The 24,197-nt window shown below is 21.7% G+C and overlaps 1 protein-coding gene across 9 annotated transcripts in view; it reads left to right on the plus strand.

Moving 5' to 3' along the window:
* Positions 1-22,310, plus strand: part of LOC122511487 (neuropeptide CCHamide-1 receptor-like) — a 57,010-nt gene extending 34,700 nt beyond the window's left edge. For all 9 annotated transcript variants that reach the window (XM_043626747.1, XM_043626753.1, XM_043626750.1 and 6 more), the window contains 6 exons: positions 1,144-1,336; positions 1,721-1,854; positions 2,777-2,950; positions 14,025-14,275; positions 17,429-17,685; positions 20,955-22,310. In XM_043626747.1, coding sequence (XP_043482682.1) covers positions 1,144-1,336; positions 1,721-1,854; positions 2,777-2,950; positions 14,025-14,275; positions 17,429-17,672 — 996 coding nt within the window. In that variant the 3' untranslated portion in view covers positions 17,673-17,685; positions 20,955-22,310. The remainder of the gene's footprint in view (positions 1-1,143; positions 1,337-1,720; positions 1,855-2,776; positions 2,951-14,024; positions 14,276-17,428; positions 17,686-20,954) is intronic.
* Positions 22,311-24,197: the final 1,887 nt, after the last annotated feature.

Raw genomic sequence — 24,197 nt, forward strand, 5'->3', positions numbered from 1 at the left:
CTATTTCGTATTTATGAATTCTATATTAATATTATTAATCTTTTACTATTTTCATTTGATTAACTGTTAGAAATTAAAATTTTAAATTGTTAATATTATTTTTATTATTATTATCGTTTTAATTAAAATTATTGCCTCAGTAGTACAAGCAAATTTCTAGTCAGACAAATATTTGTATTATTATGTTCTTTTATTATTTTTATTAATATTATTTTTCCAGTAGTACAGGTCAATTATTAGTCAGACGAATATTAATATTACTCTTATTGTTATTATTATTAGTACTTTTATTGTTGTTTATATTATTTTTATTTTTATTTCTATTTTAATTCATATTTGTCTCAGTAGTAAAAGTAAATTTCTAGTCAGACGAATATTAGCATTATTGTTATGATTTTTTTTTAATTATTATAATGAATAATATTTTTTCAAGTAGTACAAGTAAATTATTAGCCAGACATATTACTATTATTATTTCTATTATTATTTTCAATATTATTTTTATTAATATTATTGTCTCAGTAGTACAAGTAAATTTCTAGTCAGACGAATATTAGTATTATTATTATGATTTTTTTAATTATTATTATGAATAATATTTCTTCAAGTAGTACAGGTAAATTATTAGTCAGACGAAAATTAGTTTATTTCTATTGTTGTTATTATTGTTTTTTTATTATTATTAATATTTAAAAAAAATTATTTAAATAAAAAAAAACAACAAAAATCACAAAATATTAATAATATTATTGTTTCAGTAGTACAAGTAAATTATTAGCCAGACGTATTACTATTATTATTAATATTATTATTGTTATTTTTATTTTCAATATTATTTTTATTAATATTATTGTATCAGTAGTACAAGTAAATTATTAGTCAGACAATTATTATTATTATTTTTATTTTTATTTTTATTTTTATTTTTATTACTATTATTTATATATTTATTTATTTATTGCATTAACACGTATTAGTTATTAATTATTAATATTTATAAATATAATTTTCTAAACTTCAAAAAAGTTAAAAATATTTAAAGGAATTTAATATTTCATAATTTTTTGTTGTTGTTTGTGAATATCGTCAATTATTCTAAAATACGAAAGTTGTAAATTTAATTTAATTTTCTTTATTTTCAAGGTAATTTTGACATGTGTACCATTCACTATCACTGTTTATGTGATCGACTCTTGGCCATTTGGACTTATTCTCTGCAAGATTTCAGAGTGTGCAAAAGATATATCAGTGGGTGTTTCGGTATTCACTCTGACAGCACTTTCAGCTGATAGATTTTTCGCTATCGTTGATCCAATGAGAAAACTTCATGCCACTGGTGAGTATAAAAATTTTTTTTATTCCACTTTGTTTTTTATTTTTTTCCTCTCCAATGATTAATAAAACGAAATAAATTGAAAAAAATGTTGTCTTTGTAATTTATTTATTTTTTATCAATTAATTAATATTATATATTTAAATATTAATATCATAGTGTACTATTATATTAATAAATAGACATTATTTAATAAAAAATAATAAGAAAAATAAATGAATCAAAATATTATTTTAATTTAATATGTAAAGAAATGGAAATAAATAATTGAAAAAGAGAAAAAAAAAATTATTTTATAATATTATAAAAGTTTAATGAAGCAATTTTCTGATAAGAAATACACGTTTTTCATTAAGATTTAAAGTATGCAAAAAGAATTTAATCTAGGTGGCGGAAAGCGAGCTACTAGATTTACATCTTCGATAGCGACTCTGATTTGGTGTCTAGCAGTGATTTGTGCAACACCAGCAACTTTTTCCTATATTAGAGTATTTCGAGTTAATAAGGACGTAACTTTTCAGGTAAATTTACCAACGACATATTTTTTCTTTTTTAAATACTTTTTTATTTCTTTTTTTTCAACTATAATATTACAATAACTTCTATTTATATTCTTTAGAAAGAAAGTAATTATATCTCAAATTTATGATTATTACTTTTTTTCAACTTAATAAACATTAATTATAAATTTTACTTATGAGATAAAATTTATAATAAGGGAAATTTAATTTAAAAAGAAATCATTTTTATTGTAAAATTTATAAGTATTATATAATTTAATATTTTAATCAAATGAAATTAATTTTTCGAAAATATATATTTGAAGAATATTGTCGAATTAATTCAAAAATAAAAATAAAAATACTGCAATCAAATATACATTTGATTGCAGTATTTTTATTTTCGTTTTGAATTAATTTAAAAAGGAGGAGAATATTAAATTTTTCAATATTGAAAATCCCAACAGTTTGAACGATTTTAATGATTGTTTATTGAAAAAGAGATAAAGTGATAAAATTTTGGTTTGGATTAATTTTTGATGAGATTGAATTTCAAATGATGATAATTATTTCATTTGGGAGAAATAAAAAGCAGTGAAAAATTGTAGTAAAAAGGATTCATTTAAATTTTTCAGTATTTTATGCTTTTAATTTAATAATATTTATTTATGTTTATTCCTAATTTATTTATTTTAATATAATTATAAGAATTTAATTTTTACAAAGTTTTAATAATAGTTTTAAATTTTTAATTAGATTTTAATTTTGATCGAGTTGGTATTTTGTATTTATTTCAGTTTTAATTTGACTTTAATCAGATTTTCATTTTGTATTAATTAGTTATTTATTAATAAGTTATTTATATCAGATTTTATCTACCTCTATTTACTATATATACTACTAAATGGTGAGAATTTTTAAATTAATTTATAATTTTCCACAGACTTGCTATCCATTTCCTGAGGAATTTGGACCAAATTATCCCAAAACAGTATTATTGTGCAGATTCTTCGTTTATTATGCTATTCCACTAAGTATAATTGCTGTATTTTATTGTTTAATGGCTAGGCATTTAGTTCAAAGTACTCGTAATATACCTGGCGAAATGCAAGGTCAGGTAAGCTTACCATTTCTTTCAATATTTTTTTAAATATTATCCTTAATTTTTTTTTTATTTTCTATTGTTTATTTTTTCGAAAACTATATTCAAATTCTCTTTCACTTTGTGTAAGAGAAAGTTATTTTTCAATTTTAGTGGAAATATATTTCGAAACGCAGGGAATAAATTTAGAAACGTAAAGAAAGTCAAAACGGTCACCCATCCGGGTACTAACCGCACTGAACGATGCTTAACCTTTGTGATCGCGAGTAAAAAATTATTTCGCCCTCCGAGATACTTTACTATTTATTTTATTCGTAAATTTTATGTGGAAAATTTATAAGATTGTTATAATAAAAATTCATTAAAAATGAAAATAAAATTTATTGAAAATGAGAATAAAATTTATAAAAAATAAAAAAAAAATGTATTCAAAATGAAAATAAAATTTATTAAAAATAAAAATAAAATTTATTAAAAATAAAAATAAAATTTATTCAAAATAAAAATAAAATTTATTCAAAATGCAAATAAAATTTATGGAAAATAAAATTCAGTAAAGTATTAGAAAACCTCGAAAAAATCGAATTAGTTTTTAACTAGTTTTTGTCATTTAGTTTGTTTTATTGTTATTTAGCGTCAAAAAATGATGGGCTCAATCTAGTGCAGCATTATGTTGTTGCGACGAAATGTAGTTAAGAGTTCTTTCATTCATTCACTTTTTCTGTCCCTCACACTCTGAAGTTGTCTTCTGTTTATACTTTTGTTCTTTGTTAACTTTAGATATATTGTATATTATATTATTATGTTGTAATTATTTTTATTTTATAATTAATTCAAAATTGAAATGACAAATAGAAATCATCAAAAATTTTTTTACTTCTTTTCATTAAAAGACTAAAATTTTGTTAAATATTATGATTTGTCAAATTGAAATTTTACAGATTTTTGTTCTTTACTTCTAAACAAAATTAGAAAATTGTTAAACAACTGTGATTCACAGAAAAAAGTGAGTGTTATTTTAACACTGAATTCGGTGTTAAAAGTGTCTGCATCAAACTTTAGCTCGGAAGTGTTATTTTAACACTGAAAATAAGGTAAATTTTCTATTATAGAAAATTTATCCTCACTAAAATTACCCTACCAAAATTTACCCGCATCAAAAACAACACTCGCTTTTCTCTGTGTTAAGAAATAGAAAATTTATTTATTTTGCATTATTTTTGTTTATAGATCACAAGTTTTTGAACAAAATTATTATTTTGTTTTAGAAAAAGAAGAAAAATATTTGCACAATTTCTATTTTTAATCTTAATTTTGGAACAGGATTTTCCACAGGAATTAAGACATTCAAAAATTTCAAATTCAAATTTTCAATTATTTATGAAAATAATTGAATTCCTGTGAAATTTTTATTATTTATGAAAATAATTAAATGTTTGCATACAATTTTATTAAAAATTCTTTTTTAAACAATTGAATTCTTTTTGGGAAATTTTATTAAAATAGTAGATATTGAAAATCATTGAATTAAGAAAAATTTTTGAAAATAATTGAAATTAGGACAAGAATTTTTTTGTCATTTATGAAAATAATTGAACTTTGAAGAATAATTTTATTATTTATAAAGATAATTGTGATTTTTACTAGAATCTTTTTTAAATTTTTAACCTAGTTGAATACTATAAGAAGAATTTTATTTTTTTTATAATTGAATTTCTGAAATTATTTGTAATTTCTCTAAAATTGAATTTTTTTTAGTGTTTTCAACAAAAATTTTAATTAGAAAATTTTTAAATTCTATTATTTTCAAAATTGCTAATTTTGTTTAAAAAAAGGTAGTAAGAAGTTAGTTAATGTTGCTAGTTATTATTAAAATTATTATTATAACTAGCCAAACTATCCGCGCGCAAGCGCGCGGGAATGTTGTATGGGGCTGCTTATTTTAAACAATTTAAAAAATTTTAAAGAAATAATTATTATAACCTAACAAAGAGATTTAACTAACTAAAATTCAAATAATTTCACTCAATGGTCTCAATTTAAATAGAATTTACATTACTAGACTTAAACTATGGCTAGAACAATTACAATTAGTATCTGGGTCATCTTTTGCATTGCTTATTTTATAAAGCCATTTTAAATTAAATACTTTTTAAAGAAATAATAATTATTATACACTGAAAAAAGTTTTACTTGAAATAGCGATAAGTTTCTCTAGAATAACGAAAGTATTCTATAAGTATTAATAAGTAAAGTATTTTCTAAAAGCATAAAAATTATGAAGCTAAATCCCATAAAAGAGAAGAAAAAATGTTGAATTTTAAGAAAATCGGATTTTTGAATTTTTTCGAATTTTTGATAATTTTAGATTTTTTACCAAAGAGTCGAGACTATTAAATAAGTAAAGTATTTTCCAAAAGCATAAAAATTATAAAGCTAAATCCCATAAAAGAGAAGAAAAAATGTTGAATTTTAAGAAATTCGGATTTTTGAATTTTTGATAATTTTCATTAATTTTAGATTTTTTACCAAAGAGTCGAGACAATTTAATAAGTAAAGTATTTTCCAAAAGCACAAAAATAATGAAGCTAAATCCTATAAAAGAGAGGAAAAAATGTTAAATTTTAAGAAATTCGGATTTTTGAATTTTTTCGAATTTTTGATAATTTTAGATTTTTTACTAAAGAGTCGAGACACTTTAATAAGTAAAGTATTTTCCAAAAGCACAAAAATAATGAATCTAAATCCCATAAAAAAGAAGAAAAAATGTTGAATTTTAAGAAAGTCGGATTTTTGAATATTTCATAATTTTCGATAATTTTAGATTTTTTACCAAAGAGTCGAGACTATTAAATAAGTAAAGTATTTTCCAAAAGCACAAAAATAATGAAGCTACAGTACCGGCCAAAATTGTCAGTCCACCCATTTTTGAAGGAATGAAAAAAATTTTTTAACATAAAATTTATGAAAACTCAAATTTTTTTTTGGTTTATATTTTGAAAGACGATAAAATTTTGAAAAGAATAAGACCTCACAGAAGTCATTTGGCAAATATTTTTTCAAGATATTCTTAAAAAATCGTCATTTTCAATGTTTTACAAAAATTTGAATAACTTCTAAAATAATGAACGCTTTTTAATAATCTTAGGCTTATTTTAAAGGTCGTTTTCTACAGAATAAGAATTACTTATAGGCATTAACCTGTAATTTTTTTCTTGGAATAAGCATGACGTCAAAGTTGGACAAAAAAATTAGAAAAATTTGAAATAAATTTTTTGTACTAAAAACTATTCTAAAACATATATAAAACATGATATGGTGTAGATTCTTCAAGAAAATTTAATAAAAAAATATGTTTGAATTTCAAAAATTATTTTTCTTTTAATAATATTGTTTCAAATTTTTTGAATTTTTTTGTCCAACTTTGACGGCATGCTTATTCCAAGTAAAAAATTACAGGTTAATGCCTATAAGTAATTCTTATTCCGTAGAAAATGACCTTTAAAATAAGCCTAAGATTATTAAAAAGCGTTCATTATTTTAGAAGTTATTCAAATTTTTGTAAAACTTTGAAAATGACGATTTTTAAGAATATCTTCTACAAATTTTGGCCAAATGACTTCTGTAAGGTCTTATTCTCTTCAAAATTTGATCGTCTTTTAAAATATAAACCAAAAAAAAATTTAGTTTTCATGAATTTTATGTTAACAAATTTTTTTCATTCCTTTAAAAATGGGTGGACTGACAATTTCGGACGGTACTGTAAATCCCATAAAAGAGAAGAAAAAATGTTGAATTTTAAGAAAATCGGATTTTTGAATTTTTTCGAATTTTTGATAATTTTAGATTTTTTACTAAAGAGTCGAGACTATTAAATAAGTAAAGTATTTTCTAAAAGCATAAAAATTATGAAGCTAAATCCCATAAAAGAGAAGAAAAAATGTTGAATTTTAAGAAAATCGGATTTTTGAATTTTTTCGAATTTTTGATAATTTTAGATTTTTTACCAAAGAGTCGAGACTATTAAATAAATAAAGTATTTTCCAAAAGCATAAAAATAATGAATCTAAATCCTATAAAAGAGAGGAAAAAATGTTAAATTTTAAGAAATTCGGATTTTTGAATTTTTTCGAATTTTTGATAATTTTAGATTTTTTACTAAAGAGTCGAGACACTTTAATAAGTAAAGTATTTTCTAAAAGCACAAAAATTATGAAGCTAAATCCTATAAAAGAGAGGAAAAAATGTTGAATTTTAAGAAATTCGGATTTTTGAGTATTTCATAATTTTCGATAATTTTAGATTTTTTACCAAAGAGTCGAGAATATTAAATAAGTAAAGTATTTTCCAAAAGCACAAAAATAATAAAGCTAAATCCTATTAAAGAGAGAAAAAAATGTTGAATTTTAAGAAAATCGGATTTTTGAATTTTTTCGAATTTTTGATAATTTTAGATTTTTTACCAAAGATTCGAGACTATTAAATATGTTAAGTATTTTCCAAAAGCACAAAAATAATGAAGCTAAATCCCATAAAAGAGAAGAAAAAATGTTGAATTTTAAGAAATTCGGATTTTTGAATTTTTGATAATTTTCATTAATTTTAGATTTTTTACCAAAGAGTCGAGACAATTTAATAAGTAAAGTATTTTCCAAAAGCACAAAAATAATGAAGCTAAATCCTATAAAAGAGAGGAAAAAATGTTAAATTTTAAGAAATTCGGATTTTTGAATTTTTTCGAATTTTTGATAATTTTAGATTTTTTACTAAAGAGTCGAGACACTTTAATAAGTAAAGTATTTTCTAAAAGCACAAAAATTATGAAGCTAAATCCTATAAAAGAGAGGAAAAAATGTTGAATTTTAAGAAATTCGGATTTTTGAGTATTTCATAATTTTCGATAATTTTAGATTTTTTACCAAAGAGTCGAGACTATTAAATAAGTAAAGTATTTTCCAAAAGCACAAAAATAATGAAGCTAAATCCCATAAAAGAGAAGAAAAAATGTTGAATTTTAAGAAAATCGGATTTTTGAATTTTTTCGAATTTTTGATAATTTTAGATTTTTTACTAAAGAGTCGAGACTATTAAATAAGTAAAGTATTTTCTAAAAGCATAAAAATTATGAAGCTAAATCCCATAAAAGAGAAGAAAAAATGTTGAATTTTAAGAAAATCGGATTTTTGAATTTTTTCGAATTTTTGATAATTTTAGATTTTTTACCAAAGAGTCGAGACTATTAAATAAGTAAAGTATTTTCCAAAAGCATAAAAATTATAAAGCTAAATCCCATAAAAGAGAAGAAAAAATGTTGAATTTTAAGAAATTCGGATTTTTGAATTTTTGATAATTTTCATTAATTTTAGATTTTTTACCAAAGAGTCGAGACAATTTAATAAGTAAAGTATTTTCCAAAAGCACAAAAATAATGAAGCTAAATCCTATAAAAGAGAGGAAAAAATGTTAAATTTTAAGAAATTCGGATTTTTGAATTTTTTCGAATTTTTGATAATTTTAGATTTTTTACTAAAGAGTCGAGACACTTTAATAAGTAAAGTATTTTCCAAAAGCACAAAAATAATGAATCTAAATCCCATAAAAAAGAAGAAAAAATGTTGAATTTTAAGAAAGTCGGATTTTTGAATATTTCATAATTTTCGATAATTTTAGATTTTTTACCAAAGAGTCGAGACTATTAAATAAGTAAAGTATTTTCCAAAAGCACAAAAATAATGAAGCTAAATCCTATAAAAGAGAAGAAAAAATATTGAATTTTAAGAAAATCGGATTTTTGAATTTTTTCGAATTTTTGATAATTTTAGATTTTTTACTAAAGAGTCGAGACACTTTAATAAGTAAAGTATTTTCTAAAAGCACAAAAATTATGAAGCTAAATCCTATAAAAAAGAAAAAAAACTGTTGAATTTTAAGAAAATCAAATTTTTGAATTTTTTCGAATCTTTGTTAATTTTAGATTTTTTACCAAAGAGTCGAGACTATTAAATATGTAATGTATTTTTCAAAAGCACAAAAATAATGAAGCTAAATCCCATAAAAGAGAAGAAAAAATGTTGAATTTTAAGAAAATCAAATTTTTGAATTTTTGATAATTTTTGATAATTTTAGATTTTTTACTAAAGAGTCGAGAGTATTAAATAAGTAAAGTATTTTCCAAAAGCACAAAAATAATGAAGCTAAATCCCATAAAAAAGAAAAAAAACTGTTGAATTTTAAGAAAATCAAATTTTTGAATTTTTTCGAATTTTTGTTAATTTTAGATTTTTTACCAAAGAGTCGAGACTATTAAATATGTAATGTATTTTTCAAAAGCACAAAAATAATGAAGCTAAATCCCATAAAAGAGAAGAAAAAATGTTGAATTTTAAGAAAATCAAATTTTTGAATTTTTGATAATTTTTGATAATTTTAGATTTTTTACTAAAGAGTCGAGAGTATTAAATAAGTAAAGTATTTTCCAAAAGCACAAAAATAATAAAGCTAAATCCTATAAAAGAGAAGAAAAAATGTTGAATGTTAAGAAAATCGGATTTTTGAATTTTTTCGAATTTTTGATAATTTTAGATTTTTTACTAAAGAGTCGAGACACTTTAATAAGTAAAGTATTTTCCAAAAGCACAAAAATAATGAAGCTAAATCCTATAAAAGAGAGAAAAAAATGTTGAATTTTAAGAAATTCGGATTTTTGAATATTTCATAATTTTCATTAAATTTAGATTTTTTACCAAAAAGTCGAGACAATTTAATAAGTAAAGGATTTTCCAAAAGCACAAAAATAATGAAGCTAAATCCCATAAAAGAGAAGAAAAAATGTTGAATTTTAAGAAATTCGGATTTTTGAATATTTCATAATTTTCGATAATTTTAGATTTTTTACCAAGGAGTCGAGACTATTAAATAAGTAAAGTATTTTCCAAAAGCACAAAAATAATGAAGCTAAATCCTATAAAAGAGAAGAAAAAATGTTGAATTTTAAGAAAATCGGATTTTTGAATTTTTTCGAATTTTTGATAATTTTAGATTTTTTACCAAAGATTCGAGACTATTAAATATGTAAAGTATTTTCCAAAAGCACAAAAATAATGAAGCTAAATCCCATAAAAGAGAAGAAAAAATGTTGAATTCTAAGAAATCCGGATTTTTGAATTTTTTCGAATTTTTAATAATTTTCGATTTTTTACCAAAGAGTCGAGACTATTAAATAAGTAAACTATTTTTCAAAAGCACAAAAATAATGAAGCTAAATCCCATAAAAGAGAGGAAAAAATGTTGAATTTTAAGAAAAACGGATTTTTGAAATTTTTTGAATTTTTGATAATTTTAGATTTTTGACCAAAGAGTCGAGACAATTTAATAAGTAAAGTATTTTCCACATTAAAAAGTTTGACATTAAAAAATATATAAAAAATGCCAATACTTAACCCACAAAATTAAATTTTCAAAACAAACAAATGAATGCAGATAATTTGCTAACGGAAAGGAAACTTACGATTATTATAATGTATGTATATGTATATGTATATGTATATTTCTATTTTCTATCAAAACGTATAAAAAACAAAAGAATAACTATAACTAACTTCAAGTGTGGACAGAGATCCGGAAATCTGGAATCACGACGATTATTATATATAATTATTTTAATAATAGCTTTAAAAATAATATTCATCTAATTTTAATTTACTGCATTAATTGAAAGAAATCTCCAAATATAATTATAATCCCTCTTTCACTCGCATTATCTTTAATTTCTATCGAATGAAAGAATATTCAGTAATCAGAGAGAAATTAGAATTTCCTTAAGAAAGACAAAATGAAATGAATTACCATAAGAAAAAGCGGAGAAATCTTTTCTTCATTTGAAATTTTCACTCAATTTCAATTGAGTCGAAAATTAATTATTTACAATCTCAATTCATCTTTTTTTTCAGCGAGAAGATTTTTGGCACGAATCCAATTTATAGTGCACTGTGGTAACAAATCCAAAAATTAAGTCTCATAAACTCGTCAAAATTCTCAATAGAGAAATTTAAAAATTGTTTTTCACACGAAAAATGAAGTTACATATTTTCCCAAAAGACAAGTCTTCTTTTTTTTTTTTTTTTTGAAAAATATGTAAGTTCATTTTCAAGTTTTATAAAAAAAAGTAATTTATCACATTGGATTTATTTGCGAAAAGAAAAGTTAGTTTATATTCTAATTTCCATGGGAAAAAAAATTTTTTGTAGAAAAAATAACAAGGAAACTTTAAATGAGTTAAAATTAAATTTAAAGGCAAATTTTTCCTTTTCTTTTAAAATAAAGGAGTTGATTGAAATTTGCCAATTTCTTTCAAGTAATTTAAGAACATTTACCGACACACCTTCTTTGAGAGGTACTTATAATGTCTGAAACTTCAAGTGGAAGGTTATTCTCGGTTCTGCTTCAAACCACGTTTCCATATAGTAGATCAAACACAGTGCCAACTAACTTCTATAGAAAAAATTCTTCTATTCGTTTTTTTTTTTTTTTTTTAAGGGGGATTAAATTGAAAAAAGCAAGAAGTTTAATTATTTTTCTCTACCCTAAAATTTATTTTCCTAAATCTAATTTACCTTCCTGAAGCTAATTAAACCTCTACCTAATTTATTTAAATTTATTTAAGAACTTAACATATAATCTAATAAGAATAAATATATAACTACAATAAATTTATTTGACTTAAGTCTAGCTTGACACTTTGTTGTAAATGAAAATTGGTCAGGGAAAAGTCAGGGATTTTTATTAAAGTAAATGGAAAAAATTGAATTTTAAATAATTTACAAATGAATTGCAGATGTTCAATTATTTTCAAAAGCAATAAAATTCTTCGTAGAAATTCAATTATTTGTAAAAATTAAAAAAAATTCTCGTCAAAATTCAATTATCTTTAAAAATAATAAAATTCCTCTCCAAATTTCAATTATTTTCAAAAATTTTAATAAAATTCTTTACAAAATTCCAAATATTTTCAAAAAAAATTTTCTTCAATGATTTTCAATATCTACTTTAATAAAAATTTTCCAAAGAATTCAATTATTTAAAAAAAAAATGTTGATAAAATTCTAAGCAAACTTTGCAATAATTCAATTATTTTCATGAATAAAAAAAATTCAGCATAGAATTTCAATTATTTTTAATACAATTTTAATTGAATTTCTCGAAAAATTTAATTATTCTTAAAAATTTGATTAAAATTCCTCAAAAAAATTCAAATTTGTTGATAAAATTCTTTACGATAATTCAATTTCGTGTGAAACATTCATTTATTCAATAAATTATTTATTTTTGTATTTAAGTAATTGAATTCTCGTAGAATTTTTATTAAAAACTGATTTAGAGTCCAATTTTAGTTAAAATTTTTAGATCACAATTGAATATTAAAAGCATTAGAGCATAAATTTTTAAAAATAATTGATAATTGAATTCTTTCGAAGAATTTTAATAAAATTTTTGAAAATAGTTACATTTTTCGTAGAATTTACTTAAATTTGTATTAAAAATAATAGAAATCCTGTAAAGAATTTTAATTAATTTATGAAAGTAATTGAATTGATTTTTTTATAAAAATATTAGGAAAATTGTGTTTTAAATAATTGAATTTCTTTAAAAATTGTATACTATTTATGAAAATAATTAAATTCTTTCAAAAAATTTTATTAAAATTATTGAAAACAATTCAATTGTTATAAAGAATTTCATTAAATATTTTTAAAATAATTAAATTATTTTAAAGAATTTTATTACAATTTTTAAGAATAGTTGCATTTTTTGCGCAATTTATTTAAAATTGTATTAAAAATAATTGAAACCCTGCGATGTGTTTTAATAATTATAAAAATAATTCAATTCTTGCAAAGATTATTATTGAAATTTAAAAAAATAATTGAATTCCTGAGAAGAATTTTATTATTTATAAAAATAATTGAAATCTTGTGAAGAATTTTATTAATTTATAAAAGTAATTGAATTCTCGCAATGAATTTTTGCAATTTTTTTTTAAATAATTGAAATAATATAAAGAATCTTATTATTTATGAGAATAATTGAATTCCTACAACGAATTTTATTGCATTTTTTTTAAATAATTGAATTCTTTTGAGGACTTTCATTAAAATAATAGATTTTGAAAATATTTGAATTTCAACGAAGAATTTCATTATATTCGTGAAATGTAATAAAATTCTTGCAAAAAGTTTAAGAAAATAATTCCATTTTTCTAGGAATTTACTTTAAATTTTATTATAAATAATTGAAATCCTCAGAAAAATTTTATAATTTATGTAAATAATGGAATTCTCACAACGAATTTTATCAATTTTTTTAAATAATTGAATTCTATTAAGAACTTTTATTAAAATAGTGAATTTTTGAAAAGTTTTGAATTTCAGCGAAGAATTTCATTATTTGTGAAATGTAATTTTAATTTTAATTCTTGCAAAAAATTTTTGAAGATAATTTCATTTTTCCAGAAATTTATTTAAAATTGTATTAAAAATAATTTAAACCATGTGAAGAGTTTTATTAATTTAATGAAAATAATTTAATTCTTGCAACGAATTTTATTATAATTTTTGTAAATAATTTAATTTTTGAAAAATTTTATGGAAATTAAAATTTTTATAAAACACGAAGATATCGATTACTCCGAGTCGAAGACTCAGAGTGATTGGTTGTTGAATTTTAAAAATGTTTGAATTTGAATGTTTTGAAGAATTTTAATTCCTATATGGAAAAATAACAATTAAATACTAATTTAAAAATTTATTTATTGATGTTTGCGAATAATTTTACAATTTAAGAAATTCGCAAGTAAATGTAATAGTTTTGTTTTAAGTATCTAATAATTTTTAGAGTGAATCAGAATATTCTTTAGGGTCAGGGGAAAAGTCAAAATCAATCAGGAAAAAGTCTGAAAATCAGGGAAAAGTCAGGGAAAAACAAAATTAATTTTTTGTGGCAACCCTGTAATTACTCGAATATTATTTATATTTATTTATATTTTTTTTTATTAATTGTATTTATTTATTTATTTCTAATAATTTTTTTCCAGGTAAAACAAATTAAGGCAAGAAAAAAAGTTGCTAAAATGGTGATGGCTTTTGTGGTGATTTTTGCAATTTGCTTTTTTCCACAACACGTTTTTATGCTGTGGTTTTACATTCATCCAACAGCGGAGAGGGATTACAATTCTTTTTGGCATCTTTTTCGCATCGTCGGATTTTGCTTGGCATTTGCAAATAGCTGCATAAATCCAATTGCCCTTTACCTTGTAAGTGGCTCGTTCAGAAAATATTTCAAAAGGTAAGCACAACAACTATTCAAAATCACATATATATAAATATTATTATTCTGCTTACGTTTTTAAATTTTTTTATTTATACAATTCCACAATTTTTATTTCTTAAAAAAAAAAAATGTCCACATTTCTTTCAAAAACGGACAATTGGAATCAATTTTTCCGTCCACGTGAACTAAATCTAATAGTGAGAGAAAATTTTGTGACTCTTGTTAGAAAATTGGAAGGATTTTATTTGAAGCGTCTATATGTGTGGACTAATTAATTTCCATTTGCTTTTACATTGAATTTTGGAGAACATCGAACCTTACTAATGGTATGGCCAATGATTTCCTTGTTCGATTACGTAAGAGTGTACGAACGTGTAGTGCATAAAATTGAAGAGACCTCATTGACATCGTGGGAGTTTGACTATTAACCATGCATGCATAGGAAAACTGTTTTCCCAAAAGCCCCATTGCCATCAATAAAGGCACACTTCCCCCTACCCTTATATATTTGTTGATTTCGATTTAACCTCAAGGAAAATCACAATTTATTGATCGCGTTACTTCTCATCATTCTCCACTTTCTTCTCTCTCGATTCGATATCATAAAATAATAATTGATATCTGATCCTATTGAAAGATTTTATCTTCACGAACAATTAATTAAATTTAATAATTCCCCTTCCGTCCCCTGACCTTAAAATTGAATTTAATTTTGTCGTTTTTTATTAAAATGAATAAATTTCGAAATTTTATGCTTTATTTTATAGAGAAGATGTTTTTGTATCCACAAAAAAAATTTTTCAAATGGAAAATTTTATCTTCACTATTTTTAAAGTATTAGTAAATTAAAAGGAAATTATCAATATTCCAAGTCAAATAAATTATTAATTAGTAATTATTTGACTTGGAAGATTGATAATTTCCATTTAATTTAATTATATAATTTTTACCAAGTGTTATATTCATTTAAATATATTTTTAAAGCACTTTTTTTAAAATTGTTTTTAGGCTAAAAATGATAAAAAATAAATTATTATTAAATATTATTATTAAAATTTTCCAATCAAATAATTTTGTTGTTAATTTTTTTTTATTAAAAATTCTTTTTTGTAACTAATTTGTAATAATCGTGTTTTTAGGCGAAAAGAAAAAAATTTAAACATATTAATGTCAGGCCTCGGATCGACTTTAAGGTGAAAAAAAAGTCGCTTTATTCGATTAAAAATACAAAAAAAGTTGAAAAAGTCTTTTATTTAATTAATATGCAGTAATGTGACAAGAATTTTATTTTGTATTCTCCTGATTTTACCCTTTCATTAATTCCTAATTTAATTTTTCAAAACTAGAATACTTTTGTTAAATAAATATTTTAATAATTATTATTTATTTTTCCATGGGAAATAAAATTAGAATTTCAAATTAAAACCTTCTGAAATTTAATAATTTCCTAAAATTACAATTCTCACCCTTCCAAAATTTAATTATTTTCTACAATTTTTAACTAAACTTCATTTCCAAATCAATTATTTCTAATTTTTCTTACAATTATTTAAATACAAAAATTCAATTTTCCATAATTATTGTCACTATAACTGTTTATGGTTCTTTTTTTAAAAAGTTATTAAGACGAATTACTGAAAATATTTAACCAAAAGTGTTCTCAGTAATTGATTTTTAAAAAATTATAATAAAGAAATTCTTAAATTTTTTTAAATAAATTTTTAAATAATTTTTGAAAGTTTATATGTTTTAAATTTATACAAATGAAAAATTTCCAAATAATTGAAATTTGGTAAAATCTTTTAACAATAATTGAATTTTTGAATAATATAAAAAGAAATAATCCAATTTTTATAAAGAATTTTAATTTTAAAAATGAACATGATTTCTCCAAAATTTTAAAAAGTCTAAAAAAGTAAATTTAAAAAAATTTTAATTTATTTTGTTCAAAGATAATTATTTTGGAATAAAAATAAATCTAATAAAAATGAATCTTAAAAAATTATAATGAAACAATTATAAGACTCAGTTTTTTAAAAATATTGCAATGTAATTTTACGAAAATAATTGAATTTCTTTAATGAATTTTTGTACAATTTAAAAAAAACTAATTTTTTGTTGAATTTTTATAGATTGTTTTCTTCAAAATGTTTAAAATAATTCTAAAAAATTTAAATTTTATTTTTTGGAAGTATTTGAATTTTCGGAAATATGTAATTGAAAATATTGAAAATAATTAAATTTTAAAAACATACAAGGAAAAAGTTCTATAAGTATTACTTTTTCAAAAATATTTTAATATAATTTTTAGAAGCTAATTTTCATTAATTTTCATATGTATAAATTTACACTCGAAGATTTTTCATTAATTTTCATATTTATAAATTTACACTCGAAAATTTTTCATTAAAATTTTTGAGAATTCAATTATTTTCAAAATTTGCAATTAAAACTCCTCAAAAGTTGATTTTCAAAAATTGTAATAAAATACTTGAAAAAATCAAATATTTTCAGTTAAATTTTACAATATTTCAATTATTGAAAAATTTGTTTAATTGTATATTTCAAAAATTTAATTAGAAAAATCATTCAATAATAATTTTTGAAAGATTTGAGTATAGTTTTTACACTATAAAAATCAAAATAAATTGCTATTTATACCAAAAATGTGGTTTTTGTGTCAAAACTTGTAATAAAAGTCGAAAAAGACATAATTTTCAAGGTCTGTATTATTATTGTCTTAGTAGTATAAGTAAATTATTGGTCGGACGATTATTATTAATATTATTATTAATACTATTTTTTAAGTAGTACAAGTAAATTATTAGTCAGACGTATCAGTATTATTTTTAATATTATTATTTTCAATATTATTTTTATTAATATTGTTGTCTCAGTAGTATAAGTAAATTATCAGTCAGACTATTATTATTGTTATTATAAATAAAACTTTGTAGTTAACGATTTATTTACAATTAAGACTACCACGTGACAAAGTATTATTAACAATTATATTGTTATTATTATTATTATTATGTTGTATATCGGATGTATTTTGATAAAAATTATAAACAAAGAAAAATAATATTTATAAATTTTTTAAGTGTACAAATTTTAAGGAATATTTTTTTTTACTACATTATACTGTATAAGAAATTATCATTACAGATATTTATTTTGTTGCTGTGGAAAGAGAAGAGGCGAAAGAAATTCAATAATTGGTTCACGAAGAAGAGATTTAAGTTTATCAATAACAATGTCTCGAAGACAGACAAGCTCTCGAAGATGTCATCAAAGTATAATACAAATGTCGACATGGCAATCGCCAGCTGTTCATATTCGAGATCGATCACAAAATGAGCAAGAAACAACAACAACTGCCTGTAATAATGGTTATGAACAACGAATATGAGAAATAAATTCAGGTAACATTGTAGAAAAAATTTTTTTTTCATTTATTATATTTATAATTTTTATTTTATTGCATTTATTGCGATTTTGTTTATATTACTCCTCCCCTCTCCCTTTTCGAGGGGTTATAATTTCAATAATACAAGAATCAATGGGTTCAAAAAAATCGGTTTTAGGAAATAAGTAGTATAAGTCAGTCTTTGTCAGACGACAGTTTTAGAATATCCTCAAATACTATTTTCGTAGCTAGCACCGTTTAATTTAGACTTATTTTAACTCTAATATATATCAAGGAGAGTTGGACATTTTTCTAATTTCAGTGATAAAATTTGTTTTCGGTCAGACGAGGAGCTTTAAATACCTTCTATTCTTTTTTTTTGGAAAGTAATAAAAAAAGGTATCACTAGATTGAACTGTTTTTTTTTATTTAACACTAGTATTAAAGTGGCTTTAGTTTAGTATAGCTTTAAGAGCTTTTAGTTTTAAGTAGTATAGGTCAGTTATCGTCAGTAGACAATTTCAAGTTCCATACATTCTTTTTATTTTATAAGTAGTACATGTCAGTTTTGTCCAGACGACGTATTTTTAATAACAGTATTAAAAAAACCCTTTTTTATTTTTAATTAATTTATTTCTTTCTATATTGAAGTAGAAAAATGTAAATAAATGTAAATATTTGTAATCTTACTCTTTAAATCATTTTTAAGTGAATCATTTTTATTTTTTGGAACAAATTTTAACATTAACAGCAGTAATAATAGGATATTATTTTTCTGTTTTAATAATAGTTTTTTTTTGTTAAATACAACTTTAAAATCTAGTTTTTAATTCGTTTTTCTAGTTCAGTAGAAAAGTTCCGTTTTGGTCAGACAAGAAGTTTGATATATTAGTAATTTTAACTTATAAGTAGTAAGAGTCAGTTTTAAGCCAGACGACATATTTTTAAACTGAAAAATGAAATTAGTATTTTTAAAATCATCTTTATACGTTTTAAGTAGTACCAGTCGATTTAAGTCAGACTAAATATTTTCCAAATATTTTCCATTGTTTTAAATCATGTTTCTATATTTTAAGTAGTGCAAGTCGTTTTAAGACTAAGATTTCTAAGTGTTTATAGTGTTTTCAATCATTTTGATATTTATTTTAAGTAGTTCAAGTCGTTTTAAGTCAGACTAAGAGTTCTTAAAATATTTTCCCTTGTTTTAAATCAAGTTGATACATTTTAAGTAGTATAAGTCGTTCTTAGTCAGACTAATTTTGTAATTAATGCAAAGCTGTCAATTTTGACTTAATTATCGTAACTATACTACTACCTTAAAATCTATTTTCATTGCTTATTAATTTGATTATCAATTTTAGTAATAAATGATTGTTTAAGTCAGACAAAATTTTTTTTAAACTTGTAATGTTCGTTTCTAAGTATTAAAAATAATATTTAGTCGAACATAAGGTTTTTATTTCTAATAACTCTAGTGTCAGTATATTTTCAAAGTTTCTCGATTTAAGTAGTATAAGTCAGTCTATGTCAGCCGGAAATTTCCAAATGTCTATAATTTCAACTTTCTAAGTAGTAAAAGTCGGTTTTTTGCCCAGACAAAATTTATTTTTTCAATATCTTTAGTATAAGAGACAGTTTTAAATAACGAATATAGAAAATAAATTCAGTCAGTAAATAAAATTTTTTTTAATTATTTCTCCCCGAGAAGAGAAATGTTCAAATCGCTTTTTCAGAAACAAATAAACTTGAAAGTTATATTATAGAGTTGAAATATGAGAAATTGTGGTTTGAGCGTCTCGAAATTATATCAACAAATATACTTTACTCAATTTATCATCATGCCTTTCATAATTCTTATTTTTTTCCAAATGACAACTTATTATTTCTCCTATATTTTCTCTTCAAGTCTGAAAAAATATTTTTAGTTTTTAAAAAGGGAAATTAAATTTATTTTTAAATAATAATTTAAGAAATAAAATGGCACAGAAATTAAATTCTTCTTCTAAATAAATTTCTAATTACTAATATTTTTTTTAATAAAGAAAATATTCTTGTCTTTTGATATATATATATATATATATATATATATATATATATATATTCAGAATAATAATCCAGTAATTACTTAGCATTATCGGTGGATTGTGGTTATCTATTGTCCTCCAAAGAGCTTTTATTCATTACGAAACTATGAGAATTTCAATTTTCCTCTAATTATTCACATTTTCTTAAAAATATTTCCCTCTTGAGGGGAAATTTAATTTTTTACAATCCAATTTTTCTAAAATTATTTTCATAATTAAAAATTTTTTGTTCTGAATTAGAAAAAATATTAAAGATTTAATACTAAAAAGAAATTTGTATTTAGATTAAATTTTTTCGTACAGATGAAAAAAAAAAATTTATCATGCGGATTTAAAAAAAAAGTAATTTTCTCAAACACGTTATAAAGAGTCTTCTGATTTATAGGTATGTTTCATTGCAGATTTAATAAAATAAAGAATGACATTTCTGCAAAAGTCTCTCTCTCTGGCAAAATTGCAGATTTAAATTCTCCTTTTAAAATTCACAAAATTAAAAATGTTAAAAAGTGAGAATTATTTTTATGAAAATGTCATCATAGAAATATCCACAAATTTATCAAATGGATTTCTGTCATTTTTTTAGTGATATACACATAGTTTTTATTATATAAAGAAAATTGAAATTTTAATATGCGAAAATTCGTTTTACCATTTTTTTAAAATTGTAAATTTTGTAAAACGATTATTATCACTTTATTAATGAAGAAGCTTTCACCAGAATTAAATTCCAAACACACATATTCAACAAGGATATAACAATAATAATTTATTTTGACATTTATTGATGAACGTTATAAACTTAATATTCCTGCTATATTATTTTTCAAGTTAAATTAAAAAAGAAAAAAAATATTTGCAATAATTAACATTTGAATAATGAATAAATCAAGGGAAATTTATCCTTTGAATACTTTTGACATTTTTACGATATTGTACAAAATTTCTGATTGACTACATAAAGAGATCATTATTCATAATTAATTTTACAATTTTACAAATTAAATAATTTCGTATTATGAGAATTTTGACGAGTATAAAAAAGCAAAATTTTTTTATTACAATGATAAGATTTTAATTAAAAAAAAATTTTTTTTAAGATTTTTAAATATTTTTAAACATTTTAAAACATTTTTGAACATTTTTGAACATGTTTAAACATTTTTTTAAGGGTATTTTTAATATAAAAGAAAATTCTTTTCAGATCGAGAAGATAATTTAAAATCACAAAGATCTTTTATTGACACCATCGATATTGAAGTCACAAAAAGGATAGCGCCTTTAGATCTCGAATTCCAACAAAATAAAACAATGGAATTAACTTTCAGGCAAATAAAGAGAAATACAATATAAAAAAAATTGTTATCGAACATCGCACTAGTTTAAGAGAATTCTATCGACCAATACAATAAAAATGTGTTCATTGCACGGACACTTTGCTTCCTCTTAGAAATGTAAATTTTTTATTGTTTATGAAAATTTTTTTGTTCATTAATAAAAAAAAATAACAGAAAATGAAGACTTTAAAAGAATTAATTATTTTCAAATTTAAGTTTAAGTAACGAAAAATAATAAATAGTAAATAAATTAATAAAGGGAAATACAGAGGCGAGAAGACTAAAAAAATCAATTTTCAGTAGTATGAGTAAACGTACAGTCAGGCAATTCAGAAATTCCGGGATTTTTCTCTGAGGAAGCAATATTAAAAATGTAACAAAAAAACAGTTCTAAATTTACGCCCCCCCCCCATTCCTAAAAATTAGAAAAATTTTCTTTTATCCAAATAAAAGTCTTTAATCTCAATTCTTCATAGGACTGTTATAGTAAAAACAATTATATTATAAGAAATCCGTCTATAAAAAGTATTTTCTAAATATATAATATTAAAACATTGTGATATATGGAATTTTTATATTCATTCTTTAAGGGTAAGTGATTAAATTTGTCGTTCAGAAAGTTTTTTACAACTTTGACCAAATACTTTTTGATAAAGCCCCTTAGTTACAGTTATCAGTATAATACCATTGAAAATCATTGAATTATTCTCAATTATCAATGGTATTGTTTTTTTTTATAAAAAGAACAAAGAAAAACAAATGAAAATGTTCAAAAATTATTACTTTTTGTTAATACGAGTGATAACACAGGCCCTTAAAATTCTTCTAGTTGTAAATCTAGTCATTTTTAATATAAAATGTGAGTGTAGCAAAAAATTAAAGGTAATTCAAGGAAAAATGCAAAAATCGTTCACTGCATTGCAAAAAAATTTTACAAAAAATACAAACAGTAAAAGAAATTATAAATTTTTTGCCAATTACACTCATTTTTAAATATAAAATGCAGTAGTGCAGTATTGTTAAAGGGAAATATCTCTCCGAATAAATAATCAAATTTATATTATGCACTAAAAAAGTTTATTTGATTCAAATAATTTGTACTACAAATGATAACTTAACTTTAAATCCGATAACTTAAAAATAAAAAAATAAATAAAAAAAAATGAAATGGTATTTGCTTCAAATACTAATAAATACTTCAAATACGAAATAAAATTAATGGTTCAAACACCACTTAATTGAGTTAAATAAAAATTATTTGATTCAATTAAATATTTATTTAATAATAATGACAATTTATCGGTTATTTGAATCAGAGAAATTTTTTTCAGTGCGTATAAATAATAATTTTGTAAATACAGTAATAATTAAAATGTGAATCGTCAAAATTAATCAATTGTCCGAATTTTTTATCAATGTAAAAGAATAATAGGAAATAAGAATATTTATATATTTACAATGATGATTATTTATCAGTTCATCTAATATATATAGTAGTAATATTTCAAATTATTCTTCGTCAATAGAACTAGTATATTTATATAGTGTTAATCGCAAGTAAACGTAGAAAATATTGACAGTTATTAGAGGTGTGCAAAAAGCTCGAAAAGCCGAGCCGAGCCGGGCCGCAATTTTTTCGAGTCGAGCCGAGCCGAGCCCGAGCCGGGCTCGATGTATCGGGTACCCGAAATTTTCGAGTACCCGAAACATTCGGGTACCCGAATTCACTCGAGTACTCGAATATTTCGGGTGCTCGAATGAATTCGGGTAACCGAAATTTTCGAGTACTCAATTTAATTCGAGCTTTTAAATTAAAAAAAATTTTTTTTTGAAAAAAAAAAAATTTAATTAAAAATTAATGTAGAAAATTTTGGATTTTCTCAAGGGCTCGAATCAAATCGAGTACTCGAAAATTTCGAGTACCCGAAAGTTTCGGGTACCCGAAAAATTCGAGTACCCGAAATTATTCGAGCTTTTTATAAAGCTCGGCTCGGCCCGAGCTCGGCTCGAGCTCGAACTGAATAGGCTCGGCTCGGCTCGGCTCGGCTCGAAAAATGAAAAGCTCGAAAATACCCGCTCGAGCTTCGGGTTTCGAGCTTTTTGCACACCTCTAACAGTTATAAATTTATAATTAAATTTTTCGTTTAATTTTCAAAAAAAAACAAAAAAAATTGTCCATAAACTGTAGAATGAACTATTTTTAATAAATAAGCTGTATTAAGTTCATAATGTTTTATTAATTGAATAAAAAATTTATTCTTTAAACCTTGCGGCGGCTAACTTTCTTCCTGCCTTTTTAAAAAAAAATCATCAATTTTAAAAACAATATAGAATTTAAAAATTTTCTAATTAAAATTTTTTTTGAAAACACTAAAAAAATTCAATTTTGGAGAAATTACAAATAATTGCAAAAATTCAATTATTTAAAAAAAAAAATAAATAAAATTCTTATAAAATCCAACTATACTCAAAATTTAAAAATAAATTCTCGTAAAAATCCCAATTATTTTTATAAATAACAAAATTCTTCACCAAAATTCAATTATTTTTATAAATGTCAAAAAAAAAATTCTTGTCCTAATTTCAATTATTTTCAAAATAAAAATGCATTTTTCTAATTTCAATGATTTTCAATATCTACTATTTTAATAAAATTTCCCAAAAAGAATTCAATTATTTGAAAAACATTTTAATAAAATTGTATGCAAACATTTAATTATTTTCATAAATAATAAATTCTTTTTAAGGAATTCAATTATTTTCATAAAAAATAATTTAAAATTTTAGAAAATAATAATTGAATTAAAATAATAAAAATAATTTTGATAAAGTTACAGTAACAATAGTCTTATAATATAAAATAATGATTTTATTATTTGGTCATCTTTAATTTATAATTTGTTTAATTTAAAAAAGGTTTGAATTTAAAATTTTTGAATGTCTTAATTCCTGTGGAAAATCCTGTTCCAAAAATAAAATAAAAAATAAAAATTTTGCAAATACTTTTCTTCTTTTTCTGAAATAAAATAATTTTGTTAAAAAAAATTGTGATTTATAAACAAAAATAATGCAAAATAAATCAATTTTCTATTTCTTAAACACAGTTATTT

Source organism: Leptopilina heterotoma, unplaced genomic scaffold (assembly GCF_015476425.1).
Source record: "Leptopilina heterotoma isolate Lh14 unplaced genomic scaffold, ASM1547642v1 Lhet_83, whole genome shotgun sequence".
NCBI lineage: Eukaryota > Metazoa > Arthropoda > Insecta > Hymenoptera > Figitidae > Leptopilina > Leptopilina heterotoma.